Raw genomic sequence first — 17,460 nt, 5'->3', positions numbered from 1 at the left:
ACTTCTTTTTCCATGTATTGTATAATGTCAAACCCACATTGGAACAGGCATCCCTGTGTTTGTGACTTATTCCTCCTAACACAATGACTGAGGAAACACTCAATAAGAGTGCTTGGGAATGAACAAGTAGCAAAAGGCACTTTGTCTTCTCAACAGTTATGCAGTTTGTGTTATTTGTGTTTTGATATGGACATTTCCATGTTTTGCAGTGAGCCCTTGCATTCATGTTCATGGAGAGGGGCCATTTCTTCTACACTCTCAGATATGGGACGTTCAGAAAACACCAAGTAGAAACACAAGCATCTGATGAAACGTGGGAAAGGTAGTGAGTAAGTATATCTCAATAAACACAAGATGAAGGGCACATTACAAGTGAATGCTTTATTGTCCTCGTCTCGGTGCAGATTCGCTCCACCACGGCCCAGCAGGATTCACTTCCTGGGCAGCTACCATCGTTTACCATTTCACAGAAATCTTCTTCCATGGGCACAGGAGCATGGAAAGGGGTAGGCTTTTAAAAACACTTTGATGTTGAAAAAGTTGGGAGGTAAAATGCAGTTAAACAAATTACACAATAACTCTTGAAGAGTGGACCTGCTGACATTGAAGTTTGGTGCTGGGATTTGGGTCATAATAAACTATCAAGGATGTGACTAGGATGATCATTGTGAGACATTTGGGCACAAAAAAGGACAAATAAATAGATCATATTATGGATTCTTTACAGTGCTCTATGATATCATTTAAAAATTCTTTATTGCTATTAAAAATGGATGATTGGAAATAGTTTTAAGATACTACACATTGCAGTAGACTGCTGAGTTGATAGACATCACAGTCTTGGGCACTTATAAAGTGGTCTAATATTTTACATGCATATCTCCATGGCATGTTATAACACATGAGAATTTATTAGGGAGAAAGCATCTAAAAATGTATTCTATATAATAAATGTTCCTTGATTCTAAAGTGCTGGAAATGTTTGCATCAAGGAACTCCCTTTCCTTATTTTAGTCAGTAATTTTTGAAAAGCATCAATTATAAATTCAAGTTTGGGTAAGGGAAACTGTGACTGATCACACTAAAAATACAGGGAAATACAAAGTGAAAAAAAAATCACTTTCTCTGCTGGTATGAGTTGCCAATAAGTTAGCTGCATATTATTCATGAGTTTATGTTGCATTGGTTAAACTCATATCATTCACAAAGACTAACTGCATTATCCTGTTAGTTGGTGTTTGGCAATTCCAAAGAGCCAAAGCCATGGGAATGTCTGCCAGACAACCTGGGCCAAACGGCAGCAGGAAGAGATAGGTTATTATTTGTAAAATGCTCAAGCCGAGTAACTAATTACATTTTGCTTTTTTTGCTCTCATATTCCTCCTTCTTGGATTGAAGACTTGTTCCATTCATTGGTGAACTTGTGGCATCTTCCTTGATTGAAGCTGAATCTGGAGCAGTGGTTCTTTTGGTAAATGTTGGACAGGCTAAGAGTAAAGTGAAAAATAAACCAATGTGAGCATAAAGCCTGGGTGAAAGGACTAACCTTGTAGGAGGCAGTTAGTTAATCTAGTTTTCTACAATTAATCTACATATGGACTAACATGACTACAAACGGCATATTTTCAAAATCACATGTAACTTTAAAACCGTTTTTTTTTTTAAATTTGAGAGTATCTGGGAGTAGAAGGGCTTATGAGAATACAATGATATATACACAACTCCAAGTGACTTAGAGAGAAAACTTAAGGGTCTACTTTTCAAGGAATCCACTCTGTTATATCCCGTCGACTAATAACAGGCCATCTGGAATCTCAGCTTACTGGTTCTTACCTCTCTCCTGAATGCAAGAGTCTTGAATTCAACCATCCAGAACTCTTCCCTCTAGATTTCAACTCTCAGGTCCCTGCTCAGCCCCTTCCCTTATCCACCTTAGAAAACAACATACCCAACTAAGCCAGTTCTCTAACCTCTAGCTTTTACTCCCTGGTGAACTGTGACTCTATCTCCAAAATTCACCCATGCCCTACTTTATACTATTTCCATTACTATTACCCCAGAGTAAGTTGCCATTTCCCTCTGACTGTTTTCATCTTGCTTTCTAGCTATCCCAATCAGAATAACCTCCCTAAAAGTAAGCCAGGGCATGACACTCCCCTGCATAACTTCTTCAATCCTGCCTTTTAGTGCCTTCTGATGAGCTAGAAGCTAGGCATCTGGGGCTGGGGAGGTGGCTCAGTAGTAGGTAAAGGCACTGGGTTGCGAAGCCTTATGGGTCCAGGTTCAATTGCCCAGTACCCACGTAAATCCAGATGCACAAAGTGGTACACATGCCTGACGTTTGTTTGCAGTGACAAGAAGCCCTGGTGGACCCATTCATTCTCTCCCTTCCTCTCTTTCTCTCTGCTTGCAAATAACTAATAAATAAAAATTTAACTGAATCTAAGTATCTGCTTGTGGCTGCCACCGCCTGCCCTGACTCTCACACTGGGTTTCCCATTTCTCCAGTTGAGCAAAGCTCTTCTTTTGTTGTTGCTTTTGAATTTTCTGCTTCTGAAATCACAGTATCTAGTTTCACCCAATTTCAACTCAGCTGGTTCTTTTTGCCATTCAGGTCTAAGCTCAGTTGCAGCTGTCTCACTGAGGCATCCTGTCATTACCCACCTACAACAGTGTCCCCTTTCCAGCTTCCCTCTACCTCGAGCACAGCAATTGCTGCTTTAAATGATGTGTTTCTGTGCTCACTACTTTTCACTCCCTGCCTGTTTTTCTGCATTTCTATTTGCTCCAAAACGAAAGTCACAGTCTTGAACATAGCCTTGCACATTAATAAATACTGGTTGAGTAAGTTAACATACTTAATAGATTTTTAAGCATTTATCAATTGGAAATTTTCTAGGTGCTTTCTAGATAGCAACTAGGAATTATCCTGCCAAAGCACAATAATCAGAACTCAATTATTAAAAGGTATATAGAAATTAATTGGTCATGTAAAAAATATCCAAACCATAAAAGGAAACGGAACATATAAAACAAGGAGAAAGTTACTTGTGCTTTCATGGAATAAGTAATACTTTAATGTATAAAAAACAACTTTCTTACCTTATCAATACCTTGAACATTTTTATTGCCATAAATGGTTGGCATTTGATTCCTCAACTATGAGGACAGATGACTTAAGAAGTACCTACTCAGTTGCCCAGGTAGACTTTGAACAATAACAAAGAAGTAAACATATTCTATTCTTGCTGTGGAAAAACTATTTTTTATTCAAAAGCCTTAAACTCCAATAAACTATATCTCAAAATACAAATTGTGAATGCTAATCTTTCTATTTCTAGCCATGTAAGTCGAGGTAAGAAAGTGAAATAGTAGTTTAAAGACAACTTATACTAATTGCTTTTCTAAGAATGTTAAGGTAAAATGTCTAATTCACTTCTAATTTCTATGTGAATTCTTGAATACATTTTACCCCATGGGGAAAAAGATCACAGTACTTTCTTTTTAGATTCACTCATTTACTTTAATAAATGCTACATTTTAGAGCACTTTTAGGTTCACAGAAAATTTGCAATCTACATTTATTTTTAAATTTTGGTTGGAAACACTAATTCCACAGAAATTAAGCATGTTAGTTTCAAATTACTGGAGAGTTCTAGAAGCCACCAGATTGTAAGAGACCTCCCTCATCAAGTCTAGACTGGCCCTAGGCCTGAGTGGGAAGACTTGGCCTGGGGTTGTATGTCTTTCATCTAAAAGGAGCTATACATGGAGACTAGTGGCCAGTCGCTACTTATAAAAAGTAAAAATGACAGTTTCAAAAGCTGACATTATGAGTCTCTCTTTACTAAGCTCCCACTGTCTACAGGCTGAAGGTAATGGAATCCAAGTCTTCTAAAAGTGTATCCTGACTCACAGCGTAACTTCTAGCCAGCCAGGATAAATTTGCTAGTGATCGTGGCTTTCAATAATGAATTTCTGTGTTCCTATTTCCAATGGTAATATAAACTTACAATTTATACATTTCTTCCCTTCTTCCTGGCAGAAGGCATCTACCTTTTCATGAATTGACCTGAACTACACAAAGCTGACATAAATTACTTCTTAAAATAAACTTTCATTAATGTTGGATCATTTCAGAGGCCACAAATTATGCAGTATTTTCCCATTTCCTTTGTTTTTTCCATGGTCAGTGATTCTGTGCTTGAGTCTGGTCATAGTTTGACAGGACCCCTAAGTCAGCAGAATGAATACCTCAGCCTCAATGACAGACAAAAGGTCTCAAAGAGTGCAGATTCTATCTTGAGTGAGAAGCAGCCTGTGAGCTGGGCTCAGAAACTAGTACCTGCTTAAGGGACAATGGTTACCTCCTCACCAAGTCTCTAGAAAGAGTGAAATGGCTCAAAACACCAAAGCTCACTTTTACTCTGTTTAGAAGTCAACAAGAAAACTGGACACTTGCTGGTCCACAACATACACGGGAGTTTCCACAGTAGCACCTATCTTCATAGATGTGTTTTTAGACAATGCGTACATGAACACATCAATCAGAAACAGAGCTCCAGAGAGAACAGGAGCCACTCACTCCATCCTTGTTAATCCTGCAGCCCCACAGTCAACCAAAATCAGCTCTTTTAGACTTTTCTGTATTTGCTCTATTTATGTAAAAAAGAGTCTATATTGCTATTTTCTGATTTATCATTTTTAGACATTATCCACACCCACCTACTTCTCCTCACCCATCCTCCCAAAATAGCTACATCTGAATTTTCAGTTATGTCAATACTGAGTGTTTATATTTTTATGACTATGTAAATAAATACACCTCAGAGAAACCTAATATGTAGACTGGGACAAAATTTCTCTTCTTGCTTTATTTTTCTCCATGAGTTTATTAATTGACTCATGTTTTGATTTTATTTGATTTTTTTCTATGACTAATTATTTCTTATAGCTAAGTTAAATCTTTTGTATGTCTTTTTGTAGCTGCTTTTTCCCTAAGTTTTCCATTGCATCAGAAAATCTGTCAGTTGTTTTCTAAGGATTTTCTCCATGGAATCTCTTCTTCAAAGGAGTTGAGGACATATGTGTCCTACTAAAGGGCTCACAACCCAGGAGCTAGAAGACCACACAGAAGTATCTCATATCAAACTCACAGGGATTAGGGAGTCACTAGATTTCCAGGCCAGGAGAGGGAAGGAAGTAAGTGGTAGAGAGCAAAGGAATGGAAGTAGCGTATGTATGCATTTTGATAGCAACAGTGGATTTGGGGAGCAGAATTTTAGTGAGCTGAGAAGCAAAATCATTTTCTACTTAGAATGTTATTGCCAGTCAATCTTAGAATTTGGTAGTCTGCCAATCTCAGTCAAGAGTAAATGGAAGAAACCTGTTTTCATAAATACAAGGATGAAAATGTTACCTCTCTTGCCTTACTACTGTGTGCCTTACAAAAGGAAAGGCCAAAGCCAGAAAGGGGCAGGCATCCACAGAGGAAGCCAGGCTGCTCACTGGGAGCTGGTTGTGCCCACCTAACAGGGCCACCACTGGCCTGCTGGTCAGGCTCTCCTTGCTCTCTATGCCAAACTCACGAATCATGGATTGCCTCTCAAACTGATTTGCCAAAAATGTTTATCTTTGTCCTTCTGTTGAGTCATTCTCTCCCCACATCTTTGCACTTTACCATTTTCTTGGTTTGGGTTTTCCACATTTCTGGTGAGTTTATCTTCCTGGCAATCATATTTTAAGGTTTGGAGACCTTTTATTCTGTGTTTCCTTTCACACCATGCCGCTTTTCTTTTTCTTTTCAAATATTTATTAACAACTTCCATGATTATAAAAAATATCCCATGGGTATCTTCTTTCATCTCTGAATTACCTATTTGATTCTATTTTTATTTTGATCAGTTCTGACATTTTGTTTTAATTTTAAATGTTTAGAGGGAAATTTAAGAGAAATTAAAGGATAATTTCTACAAATAAGTTGAATTATTTTGTACTACAAAAATAAAGAAGTACTCAAATAGCTGTAATTAAAACCTGGAAAAGTATTTTTTTGGAAATATGGCATCAATATACTAATAAAAAGCCTAAAATAAACTAGTTAACAGAAAGAAGAAAAGATATGGCTGAATTAATAAATGATGAATTAATTTATTGGCTTTATTTTATGAGATAAATACTTCAGCCATTTTGTACAAATAAGCTATAAGAAACACCTCACTCAAATTAAGTTCTCCATGATAATTCTTCCTTGTCTTATCTTTTGAGCTGCTGTGCTTGAGTGGAAACCAATGGCCACCTGGGAAGAGCATGTCTTAATTAACGAAATGATCATGGCCGATCACAAAATGTTAAGCATAGAAAGGTGAATCCAGTTTCTTTCACTGCCTATTATAACACTGAACACAGTTCCACAAACCCTGCTATTTTCTCTTTATGTCACCTAAGTACTTTCTTCTAAGAACCTTCCGTGGGCGCCTCATGACTGCCATGGGAGGAGCAGCACACTGACCACCATGTTCACGCCGTGGGGCTGGAAACCCTGCGCTTCTGGATGCAGTAACGGATTGTCTGCTGCTTTGAGGGGTACAGTTGCTACCTTCCTCTTCTGTGTTTACTTATACTACACAGTCCTGGGGAAGTTTTTATATCATGTAATATGAAAAACAAAACAACTTAAGGTTAGAACGCAGAGGGCTGGTGCAGATACTGAACCACTTGGTAAAATGATTAGGACAGGGAAGAGAAAATGCTTAGCTTTGGGAGTGAAGTACTTATGACATACTGAAAACCAAACCATCTGTCAAAACCTAATGAATATTTATTAGATGAAGCCATGAATATAGACAAGCTCAGATGAGAGTTACCACCTTTGGCTCTGACCTAAGACTCATTCTGCTATACCATCTGATGGCGATCCAGTGTTGTTAAGTGACTGAACTATCAAATTCATGCTCAACCCCTCAGGCCCATGATAAGCTGAAGAAGAACCAAATTACTATGTCAATAAGAATCCATTAAATAATATTTGAAACCAATAGCTTAGATAAAAGTGGACTTAATATAACAACTTCATTTACCTTATAGACCTGAATATTAATTGGGCTTTTATTATGTGTCAAATACTATGAGTAGTGCTAAGTACACGGCGGTGAACACACAGACATTGCTAATATTCTCATTGTGTGCACTATTGGTGGAGGAAAGAACCAGTAAATGGAGAGTCACTCAGATCACAAAAATCTCTATGATTATCATTCTACGAAAGACTTCAAGGAGAAATTATAGCATGTGATAGGCACTTATAACAGAAAGCGTCTTGAAGACAGTAAGTTCTGATGTCTTCTTTCAGGATCTTACACTAAGCTGGACACTGCAGCACCAGCGCAGGGTCGAGGGCAGGCAGGCGACTGGGGGTGATGGCAGCCTGCGCTGCTGGACTCGCACCTTCTTCGTGTGGCCATGATCTTATTTCAACACAGCGTGAGGAGTGAGATCCAGTGGGGAGAGCAGTATTTGTACTGTTCCTCTTTGTACAAGATTCTTTATTTCTGAGTAGTTATATGAAAAGATCTTCCTTTTGGGATGATTTAATTCTATTACAAAACCCCAAAATTTTGCTTAGTTAACATTTTTACTTTGGGTTATTTACTTTTATGGAGAAATTTATGGGTCTAAAAAAAAACCAAGATTCCATGTTTTTCAGTAAATTGGACAATATCACAAATGCTCTTAGGGCACTATTTTTATAATTCATAATGAAAGTTTTCTCAAGCTTGTAACATGAATATTACTATCATGTACTGGCCCTCAATGTTAATTTTTCCATGAGTTGCATTTGCTTAAATCCAATTTAGGAACTGGTAGAGAACTTTATTACTTACAGTTCAAGTGTGAAAATCGTGGACTAGACAGGAAGCGGCCGTGATCCTGCCAAGAGGTTGAATGATCTAACCCATGAGCGTGGGAACCTTCGGTAAAGAGCCTGTCATCCTGAGAAGGAAAGCACAACACTTCAGTTTCATTATTACAAAATGTAAGGAATGGGACTCATTTAAATGTACTCTACTTGTGATTGGATCATAATATGTAAGTACATTAGGTATGCACAAGTTAATGATTATAACTACTGCAAAAAAATAAGACTTGCATGTTAAAGAAAATACATTGAAAAAGAAAGAAATCTTTCCGTGGTATCCAGTATGACAAATTTTTGCCAGTCTTTTCCCCAATCTAAACAGAATTTATAACATGTGTAAAACTTTGCATCATTTACATTTATGTTATAAATATTTTGGAAGTCATTATAGTATCCTAACCTTCAGCTTACATGACAATCACACATTATTTGTGGATATGCTGTGCTATACCTAGCCATTATTTTATTTGGCATTTAGGTGGCTTCCAGCGTTTCATTGCCATAAATGATACTATGAGAAATGTCTTTTAATATGTACCTTTTCCTTTCCTTATGACAAATTCTTAGGTAGGAATACTAAGTCAATAAAAACAATCTGATGTTTTAAACTACATTTAACTAGAAGTTCCATAATGATTATATTCATTTTCTTAGCCATTCATAAACAAAGATGAGTACAAAAAAAATCCATTGTGTTGGACCCATCAACAAGTTATCGTGGATAATGGAGGAAGAGAAAAGACATTTTGAAACAGAGCAGAGAATGCATAATAAGAAAGAAGGGGGTGGTCCATGGAAGGTGATATTTAAGGCACTAATAGAGTACTGAGTACAAATCAATGAGTCAGCCAGGTGAAGACTTAACCAGTGGAAGATGGGAAGATGGAATGATGTAGACTCAGAGGTGAGAAAGAGCTGTTACGTGTGAAGCAGAGGAGGAAGGCCTTTGGGATTACTTTTGTTTACAGGGAGGCCCAAAGGTGGGCAGAAGGCAGGTTTAGGGCTTGAGATTTTATTTCTTAAATTTAATCGGAAGATAGTCCAAAGTTGTAATGAGAGGAATGACAAACTGATTTATGTTTTTGTGAAGTTATTCTTTAACTGTGTATGGAGGATAAATGGGGGTGGTCCAAGTGTTGAGGTAGGGATATCAGTTTTGTTTTATCTTTTCAAAGGTAACTATGGGGTCTAGAGAAAGGTGAGATAAGGAACATTACCAAAGAGTCTCATGAGATGATGGCGCATGAGTTGGTTCAAGAAGATATTTCAAATCTTCACCCTTTACCTAGCATGACAACCTCACGAGTTGTCATTCTCTGTACATCACACCCACCTCAGCTTGTCGCATGCATTGTACTTAAAGGGGAAAGAAAAATCCAAATGAAAAACATTACATGTGTTTGTAGGAGGCAAATATATTCTGAGTGAAAAGCATGGATAATGTCCTTGATAGTCCAAGAACTTGGTCCTCATGTACCATAAGAGAATTTAGGTAAATTTAAAATGAAGACCCCGAGGATTTTAAACAAGTAAAGTTTTCTTGCTTGTTTGTTTTTCCTTGTTCTAAGTATGGATATTCATTATAATCCGGGCATCACTCATTGCAAGATCTCTGGGAAGATTTACATTATATTTCCATTGTATCCCAGTGCCTGGTGTAAACTGAGCTGGCTCGGGTTCTCCCTCGGTCCTGCGCTAGAGACTGAATGCAAGGTCATAGGCATTATAAGTCCAAGTCCTACAAATGGGTTACCAGCAAACTCCTACTTTTATAAATAGTATTATATATGGGGAGTTTATCATCTTTGTCATAATTATATCATAGTTATTAATCTTCTATTATCCTAAGATTTATTCCACTTTTGTAACCATTTGATAAACCTGTGGGTACAAAAAGCTTTGTTCATTTTAAAAAAATTTGCTTGTTTAAAAAAATTTGTTTTTATTTATATATTTGAAAGAGGCACAGAGAGAGAGGAAAGAAGAGAGAGAGTGAGGTAAGAAGAGAGAGAGAGAAAGAAAGGAAGGACTTGCTGGGCCTCCAGTCACTGAAAACAAACTCCATACACATGTGCCACCTTGCGCATTTGGCTTATGTGTGGTCCTGGGGAATTGAACCTGGGTCCTTTTGCTTTGCAGGCAAATGCCTTAACCACTAAGCCATCTTTCCAGTCTGCTTTGCTCATTCTTAATTTTAGTTAATATAGACTCCTAGAAGAATTGCTGGATGATAACATTCTTTTCTTTTTCTTTTTACTTTTTACTGATAACATCCATACACATATTCAATATATTCATCATAATTCCCTCCCACTAAACTCCCTTCCAACTAGTCTCTCTTCTATTTTGATGTGCATGGCACATTTTGAAGGCTGTTCATGTATATCTGTTTCAGTGAAATTACTAAACTTATAAGGAGAGTAGCTCAGGCATTCCGCAACTCCCCTTTTGAAGTCATGAAGAGCTCTAGTCATGCCCTGCTTCCTTCCACTCTGCAGAGGGGCCATTTGTCCCTTCTCACTCTCTCTTTTTCTGACCAGTCTGGCTGCAGCTTAAAGTTTAACCTGTACTTTAGAAGAAACCTAGTGTTGGTTATTTTTGCTGCTTATTTGCTTTTTATTTTATTCCTTTCAGTTCTTTATTCTTTCTTTGCTGTCACAAACTTTGGGTTATTTTGTTTCCTAGAGTCTTGGATGGAAACAAGGATTCCTGATCCCAGGTCTTCTCTGGAAGTCACATTTCATGTTGCAGACTTCCTCCCCAAAATGCTCTCTGCTGAGCCCACAAATTCTGATAAGTTGTCTTTATATTTTAATATGACTAAATAATTCTAAATCTCCTCTGCATTGCTTCCTTGGTTCATCCTGGGAATATTCAGGAGTGCTGTTAAGTTTATAAATATCTAAGAATTTCCCAGATATCTGTCATTGACTTCTAATTTCATTCCATTGTCAGCAAACAATGTAGGTTTTATAATTTCAGATATCTTTTTTTTTAAATTTTTTGTTTATTTTATTTATTTGAGAATGGCAGACAGAGAAAGAGGCAGATAGAAAGAGAGACAGAATGGGCGCACCAGGGCCTCCAGCCACTGCAAACAAACTCCAGACAGGTGTGACCCCTTGTGCATCTGGCTAACGTGGGTTCTGGGGAATCGAGCCTCGAACCAGGGTCCTTAGGCTTCACAGGCAAGCGCTTAACTGCTAAGCCATCTCTCCAGCCCAATTTCAGATATCTTAAGTTTACTGAAGTTTGTTTATCACCCAGAATATAGTTTATTGTGGAGAATGTTCATTATGTACCCAAGAAATATGTACAATTAGGTGTTGCTGGGAACTATTCTAAAAGTAACAGGTTTAGTTGAGTGACGGTGTTGCTCTGGCCTGTTTTCTTCAATGACTTTGGGCTCATTGTTCTACCATTTCACAAGAAATTGTAAAAGGGTTGATTAGAATTATAGATTTGCCTGTTCTTTAGAATTCTACTGGCTTTTGCTTCATATAATTTAAAAAATATTTTTATTTATATATTTCAGAGAGAGAAAGGGTGCATCAGGGCTTCTAGCCACTGCAAAGGAGCTTAACATGCATGTGACACCTTGTAAATCTGGTTTCCATGGGTACTGGGGAACTGAACCTGGGTCCTTAGGCTTCACAGGCAAGTGCTTTAACCTCTAAACCATCTCTCCAGCCCATGCTTCATATATTTTGATTAACTTAGAATTGATCTGCCTTTCCTTTACAATGCTTGATTCACTCATGACTCAAGTATTCCTATTTCTTTTAATATTTGCAAAATATGGAGGTTTAGCTGTATTTTCCACACTACCTTGAACACAGCCACCAAATTAACACTGCAAGAAAATAATTTCATAATCGATTTGAACAATCAACATGCCAGAATATAAAAAATACTTTCATTTCTACTTCTACATTGATCTTTAATCTGTGGAATCTCAATATACGCAAGTTCTGTAAGACATCCACAATGTGAATGCTTCCTTTTAATTCTACTTATCATTTAATCAAGTATTTTAGTATTAAAAAGTACTTGTTACAAAAGAAGATTATTTGTATGTTATTAATCCCAGTTTTTGTTTTTTATATCCTTAAAACAAGGATCTATTTTTATTGCAGTCTTAAGTCTAAATAAGCTAGTTAGCCAGAATTCTCAGCATAAATTCCATGGGATGAAAGGACTTGCACTTTCTAATATTTTCCCTGGGCTTCTTCCACTTGTCTTTCATAACCCACATTGTAATTGGTTTCTGAAGAGCTGTTCCAACTTGACTACTGATATCTAATGATTAATATTTAATGATTCCCACCAAATATTTTTCTCCCAGGAATACTGCAAGTCCAAAGCTTACAAGATAAAAACATATTTAATTTTTAAAATTTAATTTATTCCCCCTGGAGAGAAGGAAAACACACACACACACACACACACACACACACACACACACACACATGCACACAGTGTATTTCTTAGTATGTGGCAAAAATGTTTTCTTAAATTTGTCTCTCATCAAATGAAATACCTTCTCTTCATTTTGGTTCCACTGTAAATACCAAACACTCCACCAGAGCTCCAGAAACCTTAACCCTTAGAGCCTCGGTAAACTTCATTCCTACTGGAAAGCTCAAACTGGGCATACAGCCTACTTGATGCTTACCTTTCATAACTCAATTCGCATACCATTTTAGATTTTAATTAGGAGACTGAGGCCATGATTATTCTTATCTTTCCATTTATCCATCCAAAGTCCTCCACTGTTTATCACAGTGTTACCTGCACTAAGAAATCTGATAATAATTATATGTGATTTACTGACCAAAGTGCAGAAACTGAAGTTTGCTTACTATGGAGGTTGGAGACTGATATTCTTACAGCTGCATTATCCTTGTTTCTTTGAGTCAGAGACTTGCTAGGTGTGTTAGCCTCCTTGGAATTTACAATGTTCCTGCTTTATACTCTAGAGTGCTGGGATTAGGATTACAAGTGTAAGCCACCATATCCCACTGTAATTAATTTGTTCATGTAAACATTAACAGAGTGAACTGACTCCCTTTCTAAGTCCTCTCACCAGTAGCAATCATCCTAATCTATCTGGCGATAACCACTGGATAGCCACAACTCCTGACTATGCCCACTCTCTTCTTTCATAGAAAATTCAAATGGATTCAAACAATACCTTATGCCCAAAACAACACATCCATAAAAATATCAGATTTATAAGAATGCCGCACTATAGCCAACCATTTCATGCTCAGTAGATAGTTTTTCAATTAGTATCAACAAACGTATTCTTTCCTTTATTGTACAAAATGTAATATTCCCATTTAAGGGATACAGGTTATGTAGAGGGGGATTTTAGTAGGCTAACAAGTAAATGTTCACCTAATCACCCATCCTGATTCCTAAACAATCATTTTTTATTCATTAACTGTTTTCAGATTTTATGACAAAAAAAAAAACTTCCAGTTCAACTGTCAACCTTTTGTTTACCTTTACAGAGTAAGATGAAATCAGCTACTTAGACATGGCAGCAACTAGTGACATCAAAGGGACACAATTCTGTTCAGAATTTTGTTCAGGGTTCACCTGCCTTACGGTTCGGGATGTGTGTCATCTACAGCATCGTCAGGAAGAGAGCAATTACATTTCTGTTAGACTTCCACAAGGCGGATGCTGGAGGACATCAAAATGTTTGTTTCTTTTTGTTTTTTCTGGTTTTTTTTTTTTTTTTTGAGGCAAGCCCAACAGACTGCCTCCCCTTTTCTTTAATGAGAGAGCTACAGCAAGAGTGAGTGAGAAAGAGGAAGAGAATTGGCACACCTGCAGCCACTATAATTGAACTCCAGACATGTGTGCCACCTTGTGTACAAGTACAATCTTGTGTACTTGCATCATCATGTGTTTCTGGCTTACGTGGGACCTGGAGAGTCGAACATGAGCCCTTAGGCTTCACAGGCAAGCACCTTAACTGCTAAATCATCTCTCTAGCCATGTTTTTTGCTTATATCACTAATTTAATATGTATAGTTTGAGTGTACTCTGGAGTCAAAGGTGACACCAACAATATAATAAAGAGTATTTCCTATATGCCACTATTTGCCTAATAGCCACACTATCGTTTTTATAAGTCCTTAACAATTTACAATGAACTCTCAGTCTCTCTATGAATCTCTAAAGGATAACACAGTGGTTGGGAATGAGGGAAACACTGACATATTTGCATAAAAATTTGTAGGTACTTTCTCACTAGGGCATGGAGAAGGGAGGCTTGCCTGGGTTCTAGGGTCGATGAGCCCTCCACCCCTCCCATGTTGTTGATACTATTCCCAAGTAATGTCTGTCAAATTTCACAAATTAAACACTAGTAATACATTTTAGAATATTAAAATTAAGCTGTTTAGGCATCACCTACAGTTGTAAATTGCAACGAGTATTTTAGAGGTTACTGTTGCAAATTTAAATCAGAAATAACTGACTTGAGAAAGTGCTAAAAGCCACTAATTGTTAGGAGCAAAGCATAAACAAATCACACAGAGACTCAATAGAGGGAGAAGGGACTTCCAGAAATACAGCATGCACTCATATCACATGCATGCTTACAGTGGGCAAGTAGGACACATAACTACAACTGAAGGCCATTATCAACACCTCCTCACCTGCCTCCTTTATCCTGGAAAACATCTGTTTCTCTAAATAGCACTTACATACCAACTCTTCAACTATAAGGGAAAAATCATGATTTTTCCTTTCAGATGGAAGAAAATTTGGAAAAAAATATGCCTTCTGTAATTTTACTAAAAAATTCCAATGTTAATTAAAACCATATATTTAGTATGGGAAAAGGTAACAAATAGGGATTTCTTGGATCAAACCATGCTCCTCTGTGAATTCAGATTAGCAATGCTGGGTTACTGGCTTTTGGACAATCTGTTCTATTTGAAACAGCTGGGACAGCAAGGGAAGACTGTCCTACAGAAACTCAATTAGGCCAAGCAGAAAAGAGGCTGTGAAATGCTTCTGTTGTCTAGAGAGTCAGTGACAATGTGTTAGATTCAGCTTTGAATTGAGTTTTAAATATAAACTTTTAGATCACACTTTGTTAGTTAGCTTGGTCAGTTCTATACAATATTGTGTTGTTGTGGTTTTATATTATACTCTTAAAATTGTGCATGTCGCACCACCCCACATCTCTACAGGTTTACAGAAATCAGATCATTTCTGTCCCACAGAGTACCACAGCAATAAGCAGCAGGAGATGAGCCTTGTACAGAAAGAAGCACTAACTTGCCCCCTTCCTGCTCATCCTCCTGCCCCAGAATCCGGTCACAGAGGACATCATATTGTTCTCTGACAATACCTGCTACATGAGAGAAGCCAGATGCCAACACCCTTCTGCTTTTTCAATCCTTATTTGTCAAAAGGGGTACAGAGTTCTACAAATGAAATGCTATGAAAAACCCTTCCATGCTGAGACCTGAGTAAAGCATTTCCCTGTACTTTCTATTACAAGCCTCTTTCAACTCTCTAGCATCTTTCTTCTGAATCCTCAGTGACATATAATGGGGCCACCTTCATTGCCTTCATCCTCCTTTCCTTCTTCATACCACCGTTTATGAAGAGATCTTCATTTGTTGAAGGGTGGTACAATTTTTCTTAGAATTCCACCTCGTGAATGCCTAGCACAGTGCTTTGTATATATTAATAAAGATGGAGTAACTTTTGAATGTTCAGAAAAATAACAAGCAGGAATTTCCTTCAATTAGAAGGAAAGCTCCCAAAGGGCTCATAGTCTTGAACGCTCCAAAAAGCTCCAGGCACATGAGTGGCACCTATCAAATGTGTTGAATGAATGGAAAAGTACTGCCTTCCCAAAGAGCTCACACAGTACTATTAGATTGATTGATAAAGAGAAAATATGTCAGATGAGATTGCATACATTCAGGGAGGTATGACCATAGGCAAAAGAAAATATTTCACATAATGTGTAAGAGAAATAAGATTAGACTAATTGCTAATTTTTCCTTTTTCTAGACCAGGGCTTGGCAGATTTTTATACAGAAGGCCTGATGGTAAATATTTTAAGCTTTGAAACATTGAGTTTCTGCTTCACTACTGAAGCCTAAAATGAAGTGCAAAGGGAGCCACAGAAAATGTTTGATAAATAAGTGTAGCTATATTCCAATAAAACTTGATTATATAAAGAATTTGGCAGCTAAGCTTTGGAGGAAGCTGTGGACCCCTGTTCTACAACAACTCTGAAAGAAAGTCCTTTGGAATAGAGATGAAGCACCTCACCTCCTTGAAGAAAAGACCATTGTGGTACTTTGATTCAGGTATCCTCCATAAACATAGGTGTTCTGAATGCTAGATTCCCAGCTGATGGAGATTTGGGAATTAATGCCTCCTGGAGAGAGTATAATGTTGGGGGCAGGCTTATGGGTATTATAGCCAGTTTCTCCATGCCAGTGTTTGGCACACTCTCCTGCTGCTATTGCCCAACTTATGTTGGCCAGGGGGTGATGTTCACCCTCTGCTCATGCTGTCGTTTTCCTTGCCATCATGGAGCTTCCCCCTCAAGCCTGTAGGCCAAAATAAGCCTCTTTTTTTTCCCACAAGCTACTGTTGGTTGGGTGATTTCTACCAGCAATGCGAACCTGACTGCAACAGTAAAGTGGTACTGAGGAGCGGGATTGCTGTTAGACACCTGACTGTGTGGCTTTGGTCTTTTGGAGCTGATTTTCAAGAGGAATGTGGAAGAATTTGAAGCTTTGGCCTAAAAGATGCCTTGCAGTGCTTGATGGACTATTCTTGTCGGAGTTGAAAGACCTGAATGCAATAAGAACTATGGACTGTGAGGTTTGGCTTTTGAGGGTGAGAAAGAGCTTTGCTTGGATTGGGCTAGCAGTCTGCAAGAGAAGCTTGCTGTTATGCCTGTGTCCTGAGCAGTTGTACAGGGTTGCTTTTCATAGAAATGAACTGTTATAAACAGAGGGATATGGCACAGAAAAAAAAAAATCTTTAGGCGAACTGCTGCCCATTCAGCTGCAATTAAGAGATTACAACCTTTGAGATTGGGCCAGCTGACCTGCACTGGGGCAACAAGAAAAATGTAGACTCTTTTGAGGGAGCCTGAGGGCTCAAGGAGTGTCCTGTTCTTCAAAATCTGCTTTATTCCCCCCTGGATTAACAAATTGGCACCCTATCTGGTATTGTGGAGTATAAGAAATGCAGGAAAGAGAGGGTCACTTAGTTTGTAACACAGTCTTGTGTTTTGGAAATGGTCATGAGCAGTGTGAAGCAGGTTTGCTGGTTGCCTGCATGGAGACCCCGTGGGGCCATGAGGATGAACTGTGGATTGCAGTGGAGGCCCTGTGGAGATGCTGGGACCAGGAGATGGCTATCAAGGAGAGCTACCAGCCCCAGTGAAGTTTTCCAGGACTGTGAGTAGACTAGCTGGAGGGGCAGAAATGGAAGTCCAGAGACTTGTTGCTGGTTAGTTATTGGACTGGGAGATTTGTCACTGG

General features: G+C 38.1%; 1 protein-coding gene across 1 annotated transcript in view; it reads right to left on the bottom strand.

The window, feature by feature from the left end:
* Window positions 1-362: 362 nt before the first annotated feature.
* Cep128 (centrosomal protein 128) overlaps window positions 363-17,460 on the bottom strand; it is a 363,113-nt gene continuing 346,015 nt past the window's right edge. The window contains exons 25-26 of the mRNA XM_004649677.2: window positions 7,884-7,992; window positions 363-1,487 (exon numbers count right to left, since the gene is read on the bottom strand). Coding sequence (XP_004649734.2) covers window positions 1,351-1,487; window positions 7,884-7,992 — 246 coding nt within the window. The 3' untranslated portion in view covers window positions 363-1,350. The remainder of the gene's footprint in view (window positions 1,488-7,883; window positions 7,993-17,460) is intronic.

Source organism: Jaculus jaculus, chromosome 7, assembly GCF_020740685.1.
Source record: "Jaculus jaculus isolate mJacJac1 chromosome 7, mJacJac1.mat.Y.cur, whole genome shotgun sequence".
Taxonomy (NCBI): domain Eukaryota; kingdom Metazoa; phylum Chordata; class Mammalia; order Rodentia; family Dipodidae; genus Jaculus; species Jaculus jaculus.
The sequence above is the reverse complement of the archived record's forward strand: the minus strand, read 5'-3'. Positions and strand labels throughout refer to the sequence as shown.